The sequence below is a fragment of the Dermochelys coriacea genome, chromosome 4 (assembly GCF_009764565.3).
Source record: "Dermochelys coriacea isolate rDerCor1 chromosome 4, rDerCor1.pri.v4, whole genome shotgun sequence".
Lineage (NCBI taxonomy): Eukaryota > Metazoa > Chordata > Testudines > Dermochelyidae > Dermochelys > Dermochelys coriacea.
The window spans coordinates 87,512,114-87,522,229 of record NC_050071.1 but is presented as its reverse complement, the minus strand read 5'-3'; the positions used below and the strand labels follow the sequence as shown (position 1 = coordinate 87,522,229).

At 36.9% G+C, this 10,116-nt stretch overlaps 1 protein-coding gene across 1 annotated transcript; it reads right to left on the bottom strand.

Moving 5' to 3' along the window:
• Window positions 1-1,021: 1,021 nt before the first annotated feature.
• Window positions 1,022-7,889, bottom strand: FGF20 (fibroblast growth factor 20). The gene is made up of 3 exons (XM_038398891.2): window positions 6,891-7,889; window positions 4,251-4,354; window positions 1,022-2,161 (listed from the first exon to the last, which is right to left on the bottom strand). The coding sequence occupies exons 1-3, from the start codon at window positions 7,186-7,188 to the stop codon at window positions 1,916-1,918; spliced, it is 648 nt and encodes a 215-aa protein (XP_038254819.1). The 5' UTR covers window positions 7,189-7,889; the 3' UTR covers window positions 1,022-1,915.
• Window positions 7,890-10,116: the final 2,227 nt, after the last annotated feature.

The window sequence follows — 10,116 nt, the reverse complement described above, 5'->3', positions numbered from 1 at the left end:
TTTAACCCATCAAAGGCATTTTTAGTATTACTCTGCTTGTTGGTGCTATTCATATGTAATGAATAATAATATATTATTACATTTAACACTTTGCATTTACACAGTACCAAAGACCTCAAAGCCATTTAGCGGGGGCATTGAGAAGTTAAGTGACTTGCACAAGGCTATACAGGAAGTCTCTAAAGAGCAGAGCTCTCTCTTTTCTTGACTCACAGTTCTCTGCCTCAAACACAAAACCATCTATCTTCTCCTTTAGAGATCAAGTATGTGTAATGCTGCCCTCTACTCTAATGTCAGTCATGATAGAGTATGTAACTCTCTATCAGCTAGCCTAGATAGGTTACAAAGTCAAACCATACAGAAATTGGCCTGATGGAAATGTTAGCTCAGTTGGCTAATGACTGAGACTATGTTTTTGGAATGGGAGATCCTAGGTTAAACCCTCAACGTTGCTTTTGGGTGATGTAGATCATGACTGGAGTGTATACATGTGTGCAACTACTGAATCAAGGCACATCTATGGTCTGTCATTCAGAACTGAGCGCTTAGTTTCAATTTTGTCTTCATCTTCTGAAAAAATATCTGCATGCTAATTTATGAGATCATTGTGTAACATCTTCTGCACATCATTCTGTTAAATATATAATTTAAGAATACAATAGTAGCAATACTTTGCACTTTTACAGAGCTTTTCATTCAGTGATCTCAAAGACTGTACTGCACTACCACTGCACTGTAAACATAATGAAGTTGATAAGAACAAAACTTCTTATACGATGGTCACTTGTACTCTTCAGTTTTTAAAATTCTGTATAGAATTTAGTCATTTAGCTGTTCAACTATTATTAAAGTCAATGGAAGTCACTTAGCTAAAATGCCATGCACTGTGGGCTTTAAAGTGCTAACACAAACTTTTGAGAGATTACTTTACTATGGTCATCAAAAGTTTTGCAGTTTTGCAAAGCTATATATATTTAGTTTGTTAGCAAACTCTTCACTTAAAGAATGACAGTAAAACTGATAAAGTAAAACATTTTAATTCCTTTTTAAATATGCATTTGAATTCAGTACAAATCTGTAAGGCATTCTCAAAGTCAAAAGCAACCAACATTCTCTCCAGCTTACGACGATCCATGAGATAACTATGTGTGCATAAAAATATAACCTAATCTATACTTTATAAAAAATGAAAATTTAGATACTCTGTTTTTGAACTTGTTGTGATGTAATGCCTTTTTTGCATGATGACACTACCTCAGAGTAAATATTGGCACTGTCAATGATTTTTTGTTCGGGCAAGGGGTTGTAGTGTCTTCATATCCCAGTAAAAATAAACTCTTTAATAAATAAATATATAAAATAAATATATGTCATCTGGAAATGTATAAATAGGTCCATCCTGAAGAAAAGTTCCAGCTCTGACTGAAATGCATTGACTTCCAAGTTCCGTCACTTGCAGTATAGCCACTATAACTTCAGATATAGTTCTCAGGCTTTATTGCTGTTTTACAGCCTATTCCTTACCATTTCTTCCAACTTTCGAACTATTGTCCCACTCCACATGATTTAGGTAGTTATTTTTTCTCTAGTTTATGAATAATAAGTAATCCAGACAAGTTAGGCACGAGTTTGGTATTTTAAAATAAATCAGACTCCAACCTCCCACTCTCTACTGGCCAGCAACAGGGTCAGCAAACTTCAAAGAGGCTTGTCCACTCTTAACTTTAAGGCTTTGTCTCCTATATCCAAACATTAGGAAATGGAGGCTATCACTAAACAGCTTGTTAAAATCCACTCTCTTAGAGCTTGGTAACTCTGCAGTATTTGAAAGTTCTTCCTGCTTGTGTTACCATGGAAGCTGTGGTAGGAAAGAATGGGTTTTATTTTGGTTTCCTTTCAAACATTCTGTCCCATTTCAACTGTATCCTAACACATCTTTGTAGAGTTCTGGGACTCTTTCGGGATCCACTGGCCTGGGTAGGAAGTGTGTGAATTTCTGATGTCTTTTGGATCTAGCCCCATCTCTGGGAGTACCATCTTTGTTAAGTGCTACAAAATACCGCCGACCCGAGTCTCCATGTTTGTACACGTTGGAAGAATAAGTGTTATACCAGTTCTCTTCAAACTGTTCTCTGAAGATGCATTCAGAAGTTAGTTTCTCCTATTTTAAAAAAAGATAGAAAAATAAAAGGTCAGAGCTCTTTCAGTAACCAATTTTTGAACATATTCCTATAAAGAGATACAGTGATATCCAAAATGGATTGGAGTATATGTTGACTTATTGTTAATTTCTTTGCTAATAAAATCAAACCCGGAAAGAGGGTGAATCTGATCATACCTGCAGCATGTGAACTGTTTTAGAGCAGTAGGGAAAGTTATTTGTTCACAAGGCTCCCTTTTATCAGTACTAGACCTGCACCACTTTGTGTACAATTTTGGATTTAAATCCCATTTTGCTGACTTTCTCTAGGATTGAAGAGGGTGTTACACATGCAAGAATCAACTAACACACACATCTCCAGCATCGTATCCGACACCCTCAAAATGAGATTTGGGGATGTATATACAGGCAGAGAAATTATAAGACATGACAATATGTGTTTAAGTGTTCCTGTTCTTAAATGGTCAAGAAAATACAGATTGTTACCTTAAAAATGTATTTGACTACTGAACATATCCAACATAGAATGGCTTAGACCTCAGTTTATGCTGAAGGGTATGTGGTCACTGCTGTCCATATACACATATGAGCCTTCTGGGTAAAGATGTAATGTAACAGATGAGAAAGGCAATCCCTTTGGAACTAGAAAAGCAACTGCTGTGGCTGTACCTCGTATTTGTGACTTATACTCCCCAACTTTTAAAATAACTAAGATCACTACAAGGACTTTGGTGACCACATTAATCTTGTTTGGAGAAACATAATTACTCATTGCTGGAAGAGGGACTACCATCATCACATTTTGTAAACCAAAGGAACTCAGTGTGTATGGTTCATTATTATGATGGATAAGGTAAAGCTTGCAGCAAGATGGAAGAATCAGGAACATATTACCATCTGGTCACCATTTCATACCCATTCAGAGCAACAAATGCTTCCCCCTCAACCTTCAATCCTAAAAAATTTTGAGGCCTAAAACACTAAAGGATGTCATTGATTTACAAGGTAAGCCACAAACAATGATAATGTACATACTGTTTCCTTTTGGTTTATAAAATGCCCAGAGTTCACAATCTATTGTAAGAAATGATTATATTCAGCCATCATCTGTGGTAAGGGTATAAACCAATCCATGATAGGAATAGAAGTTGTAGACTTGAAACTCCTGTCAAAGGTGTATGTTTTATTACTGCATAACATTTGGGTGGGAGGGGAGGACAGAGAGTATTTTATCTTTCAAGGTTTGAAAACTGAAATGGAGAAGAATCTGAGTCCATGTTAGCCTGATACTGCTGTAGAACCAAAGACTATAGTTTGTAGTGTCTTATGCTGAAATTTCTCAACAAAAAACAATCATTTTAAATAATTACAAGCTTATTTTCAATCTTAATAGTTTAATTTTAAATCAGAGTATGGATTAAATGATATTGCCTCATTTATAATCCTCACATTTTCAAAATAACAGTGGTACATGACTAAGCTGTTTAAGTTTTAACGGTCTTCATTCAGATGTTGAAAAAAAGCAGGGGCCCCAGAGTGCCACCTGCTGAATTATAAGGGATCAGCAGACCACAAATCAAGTAATCCAGGGTTTTGTATTTATTTATGTATTTTTCTGTAGTTATCTTTTTCCACTGTTTTCCATATCAGTATTTTTTATGGTGTAAAATGCAGTGACCCTGATAGATTTGTAGGGTAGATCTTAAAAAGAAAATCAGTCACTAAGCAACTGTATTAAGTATTAAGACTTTCTTAAACTGGCTACTTTCATTCATTCATTCATTGTTCTCTTTCTTTTGTCTCTGTTAAGGAGGAGCATTTCTGATCCATTCTCTTCTTCTCAGGCTAATTGAATTCTTTCCATGTGCATGATATTTGACTCAGACTGTAAAGATTTGAGCTATCATCACCACACATTCTCAGGATGATTGAATGACACAAATGATATACATTATTTTAACAGGAAAGAAAGTTAGCATATTGCATTATTTCAGTGGTTGGCTGAGTTTTTTGCCCACTATTACCAATTGACTCAGTATGTCAGGTCTAAAATCCAAATGTGGCTTAGAAAATATAAGCTAATACTTACAGATCCATAGAGTTCTCCTTTGTCATTCATTCCAAGGTAAAGGCCACTGTCCACTCCTCTAATACTGACCAGTCCCACTGCCACACTGATGAATTCAAGGATACCTAAATGTATACAAAAAGGGTAGGGTTGCTTTAACTCACATGTGTTAAAGTCAAGAAATATATATATAATATATTAAGAAGCAGGTGAAATAATTTATAGCAAATGTGGCCTACATACATATATAAGAATACTCCTATTTTACATGTCTATCACTGAACTGAATTTCATACACATTTTAGTTCACTAGAAGCCTCCACAAGGAAAAAGAATTATATGCTTTTTTCAGAAACATTTGTTATGACTTAGTTAAGAATATACATTTAGGATTCAGGGCTATACAATTTCAGTAGATGATTATACAATATTTGATGAAGTGTCTGTTCATACATTGAAGAGTAAGATTGAACTATCCGGAGATATATTTCACCTTCTCTGTAGCACTATCTTAAGAATTTTAATTATATCTAATGGGTGGAAGTCAAAATAATGATATCATGTGAATAGAAGTCAAAATACAGATGGGAGTTGTATACCAGAGAGTCTTCCCATTGAGAAGAAAAACATATTCGCTGTATATCTAATCCAACATGTGGGCCCAAACCTGCAGCCCCTAATCACATGAGTAATCCCATTTATTTCAGAGGCAGGTTTTGTATACGTATAAAATATGGTGCATGTACACTATATTTAAAAAATTACAAAATTGATCATAATATGTGGAATATAACTAACTTGATTTAGAATGTTTATTATCTAAATATGCCTAAAATATTTGTTATTCTGATTCATTATTCATCATTTGCAATGTGAAATTGGGCCCATTTTACAGTATTTAAATTATGTTATATTCTGTCTCTTTAAACTATTTCACCAAATACAAATGTGACCAAAAAGGATCCAATTTACCTGTAACCTTGCTAGTAGCCCATTCTTGCCCTAAGCATTAAATATTTTGCGATCCAATATGTACAGGTTACATTACATGTACAATACAAAAAAGACAGGAAATGTGTAAATCATATCTGTTAAAATTGCTACCAATGTAAACAGAGTCCCAAAGTGAGGTTGCTTTTGCATCACAGCTAGCACAATACTAAAATAATAATACAAACTTATTAAACTGATGTGATAGTATGGAATAGTCTTTACAATAGTTTGGGCATGCCTTTTTGTCTCATTATGCACACTGTTTTACATTCTGACCCATTTTCCATCTTGAGAGATTAGTGTACTGTAATTTACAATCTTTTGAGTTTTAACTGAACTTTGGCATACCTCTTATTTACAATGCTAAATGACAAACCAGCTAAATCCTTTACAAAGAGCAAGCATTAAGAACTTTTTATTGGATGTAAATCATCACAGATTTCCCAGTTCCTAATGTCCAAGGTCCCATAAAAAGTCATGGAGGTATTTTGTCTTTCTGATATCATTTTCAAAGCCATTCTTTTTATAAACCATAATAAGCAGGCAATTCAACCCACAAAGAGACCACATCAGACAAACTTGTGGAGAATAGGGTTAGAATAAAGGAAGAACATTTGAAAGAAACACTGCAAATCTTTGATCTTGGACTAAACATTTTTTAAAGTAATGATTTCGTGTTTACATGCTGTAGAAAGTCTCCCTTCTGTGAATAACTTTGTGTTTAACTACAGTTCTTTTAGTTCTGAAAACATCAGTACTTCAATGTGTTATAAAATCAGTTAAGGGACATTCCAGCTGATTGTTTTGACTATGGGAGAGATGATAGAAAACTCTTTAATCACCTTTTTGTGGCTGTTAAATTAATACAGAAAAAACTCACTGATTGTCAACAATAGCAGGTTTGTTCAGATAAGGCTGCAGTGCCTATATACATTCCTTCTTATTTACCCTTACATGTCAGGAAACCATTTACATCCTTAGGATATCTCTCCCCCCCCCTTTTTGGTTTATGGACAAACCATTTTAAAAAGGAAATAAAAGAAACATTACTGTTGTAATTACATTACAGTTGTAGCTGTGTGCAATCCCACGTGTAGCTTTCTCCTCCTTGCAAAACAAAGCAACCTGAGGCAGATTAGAGGTTTAGCAAGATTAACGATTCCATGATCTTTGTTTGTTTAGAAAGAGATTTAGAGCAATTTAGAGATTTTGAGATTGCAGAGGCAAGTGCGGGACATTATATTTTAGGTACTAAATAGAAAAAAAATCTCCGTGATAGAACCTCTCTTTCTGGGTTTGCTGCTACATACAAATGCAGGTGTAGAGTTTACACACATATACTAATGAATATATGTATGTACATATAAACCGACATACTCTGTACGCTCCACACAGACATTTCTCGTTAATAAATGATATAGGAAGAGATGTTCTGTCATGCTGAGTTCTGTGTGCAGCCCCTGCAGTCTAAGGCTGGAACGCACAGCTTTATACTGGGAGTCTCGGATTAAACACCTGCCCAATGGTGCACTCTGATCGGACCGCTCTGCTGCTGTACTTTGCAGTAAGTATGTAAGTGTTTCTTTTCCACGAGGAATAGAAACACCTCTCTCCTCGGGATGGATGAGGCTGAGATCCAAGCTCTGCGTGATTGCAGCTGCTACCTACCGAAGAGGCTGTGGTCCTGCCTGGTGCCCTGCACGGTGCCATCGGGCAGGATCTGCAGGTGGAAGCCCGTCCGGCAGTAGAGCTGCCTCCGGCGTAGGATGCCCTGTAAATGGGCTAAATCCGCAGTCCCAGCCGCCGCACCTCCTCCACCTCTGGACCCCCTCTCGGCCTGAGCCAGGCGATCGCTGAGCAGAGCCGGCCTCTCCCCGGCAGGAGGCAGCAGGAAATGGGAGCCCACCTGCTGCCCTAACCCTTCCAAGCCTCCTAGGAAGCCCCCAATTTCGGCTAAGGGAGCCATGAAAGAGCCCGCTGGAAGGGAGGAGGTTTAACGAGCGATGAGTTGAAAGGCAAATTAACAATAATCAATTGAGAAGAGTGAGCTCTAAACGTTCAGGCCGAGCTGTTCCTGGATGATCTCAGGCAGGGTGGACTTTGCACTGGGACAACAGCTGCCTGTCTTTGGAGCCTCTTCTCTCTCCGAGAATGTGGGAGTCTGCTGCTGGCTTTGCATCAACATCTAGAGCTGCTGGTGCTGCTGTTGTGTCCTGGGAAATTGATCAGATTAGAGTTCTGTTTATATACAAAGCCCGTATATATGCTGGTCCCCCCGGACATATGCTAATGAAGCCCTCTCTTGCGCGCCGGAGAGGTTGTGTTTGAAATTTTAAACCGATCTCTCCTCTCCTCACACCTTTTTCTGATCTGCAATGACGATGGGGAGTTTCTGACGTTTCCCAGTGTGCAGAGCCATAAAAAATAATCCATAGACAGAGAGAGAGAGAGAGAGAGAGAGAGCTGGCATCCAACTTTGCAGAGCGGTAGCATAGACACTCTCTTCCCCTTTGTTGTTGTTGTTGATGCTGCTGCTCAGCCTCCTTTGATGTGAGTGTTTCGAAAATGATAGATTGCAGCTATAAGGAGCCCGGTTTGGCAGGGACTCGAGAAGGAGGGTTGGACTCAGGAGTTGCTTGGAGCTTGCAGTGCATTACGTGGACAGGTGCAAGGAAAGGTAAGAGAGAAGAAGGATAAAGGGCGTTACCTGAGGGATAGACCTGCCCAGACACACATGAAAGACAAAACAAAGATCTGACAGTTTTACTCCCTGATTGTAAAACACTAATAAAATGTTCATGTATTACCCTTTCCTTTTATCACTTAAGTTCCAAGGTGGGGGATTTTTAAAAGAAATTGCATAATAAGGGATGTTTTCCCCTCTGTAAAATTCGCGTTCATATTTAATTCATCACAAACATGATACGATATTGATCAATGTCTGTTGGTATCAGCAGAGTGGTTTTAAACATATCAGTGAGATAGACCAGTGACTTTTGATTAACATTTTTAAATCACATAGAGAGAAAGAGGAAGAATATGGTGTGAGAATAGTTTCACAGTACGTACTCTGACAGAGAGCGATGGTATATCTAATCCATCTAATCACCACAATATAGGAGCGCCTACAATTTAACTACAGTATCGCCTTTAAAATATGTTTTAATCCTTGCATCAATAACATTAAGATCTCTTTGAGGCTGATTTAGGACTATGCTAACTTGATGTAGCTGAGAAGATGCATTTCTGCCTTTCAAATGAATAGTATAAAACTATAATTGATATTTTAAAACAATTATATTAAAACTATCAAGGCTTGACTTTTACACTCTATTGATTTTTTCATATTTAATAGTAATTTTAAACACTGAAAACTATCTTAAAGTATATTCATTAGCATGCAAGTATTGCAACATGTGCCCTCACCAGTATTAATGTATTATGGTGTAAAACCCAAAGATCTTTCATAGTTAAATCTTTCAAAGGCTTGAAAGTCACTTGGCCGGTTTAAGCTTTCATTTGAACAAAAAGTTGTAGAGAATCATGAAAGATTAGTTTTTCAATCTTGCTCCATGGGCTTTTCAGTCACAGTCTAAATCTGGGAGATCAAATAGATTTGACTGCTTAGCTTTATTTGCTGTGGAGAGTATGGGGCTAATTAATTGGCAGGTGCTTTAAAGCAAGTAATGCTACACCTTTTCATCATTGCAGTCCTAAGTACTGCCCCTGTATGCACCTGAATTATAAAAAGGGTTCTTTAAAGCAAGTGATTTACTGTGGCGGGATTTAAAACCAAAAAAACTCACACTAAATACAATGATCAGATAAATCACCTCAGAAGAGAGCCCTGGCAGACCTGCTCTGAAGGCTGTTACAGATAGATGTTATATTATTTTACCTTTCAAATAACAGGAGTCTGTCATGTGGTGGGACCCAAAAATTCACCATAATTGAGATTTCAAAGCACATCTGTGTAAACATTACCACATCAGTGTAAAACATCAACCAATGAGCTTTCTCTTTGAACCAAATCTTCTTAATTGCAGTGCTAAATCAAAGAAATAGATCAAAGTTGAGTGATCTATATAGCACAGATTTCTCAAGTAGCCTGTACACTGATTTAGATACCTAAAACATTTGAAACACACATCAAGTGTTTTTATTGATATGACAGTTATTTCATGATCAAACTGTAATTAATTCAGTTCAACACAAAACTGCTGGACATACACTGCAGCACATATTAAGGGGAATATCCTACTGAGCCTAGAGATGCTCCTCCAATGAAAAGTTCCTGGGTTCCAGTATTATCTGAATATAGTAAGCAATAAGGGGCTTTTCTGGTTAGATTCCACATGTGACTATCTGTACCAGAGGTTTTCTCAAACATCATCAGCCCCTCAGATACTTTCTTGCTAATAAAATCATTCTTGTTTCACAATGGAGACACATTAAGTAGAGTGAAATACAAAACACAGACTTTTTCAAACCGGAATCTTTAATGTCTGGCTGCTGAACCGGTTATGCTATTTTATAAAGTACCAGAAAAGAAGCAAAAAGATAAGGATTTTTTTCTTGTTTGCAGTAGTCATGTGACAGGAAAAGATAACACTAAAGATTTTCTGCACATTCTGTGACAATATCATGGGAAGTTAAATAATTTTGAAGAGTGTTTTTACAAGAGTACATTATTCAACTTTAAGTATACACTACAATCTAATCAACTTTACCTATACTTCCTAGAGACCACACTTTCAATGTTGTTAAACAAACACATATGTGATCCAATTTTTATTTCTACTGCAAGTAGTTAGAGCTTCTGCAGACAATATAATTACTGTACATTTTCTAAGATTAGCATATAGTCCTGAGCAATAGTTGGTGGCTGCCTGCA

Bases quoted from the DNA above. Each gene is read 5' to 3' on its own strand.
- FGF20 (XM_038398891.2), bottom strand. From the start codon at position 7,188: ATGGCTCCCTTAGCCGAAATTGGGGGCTTCCTAGGAGGCTTGGAAGGG. The intron at 4,355-6,890 runs GTAGGTAGCAGC...GTATACATTTAG, and splicing joins GCAGGACCACAGCCTCTTCG to GTATCCTTGAATTCATCAGT. The intron at 2,162-4,250 runs GTAAGTATTAGC...TTTTTAAAATAG, and splicing joins AAGGAGAACTCTATGGATCT to GAGAAACTAACTTCTGAATG.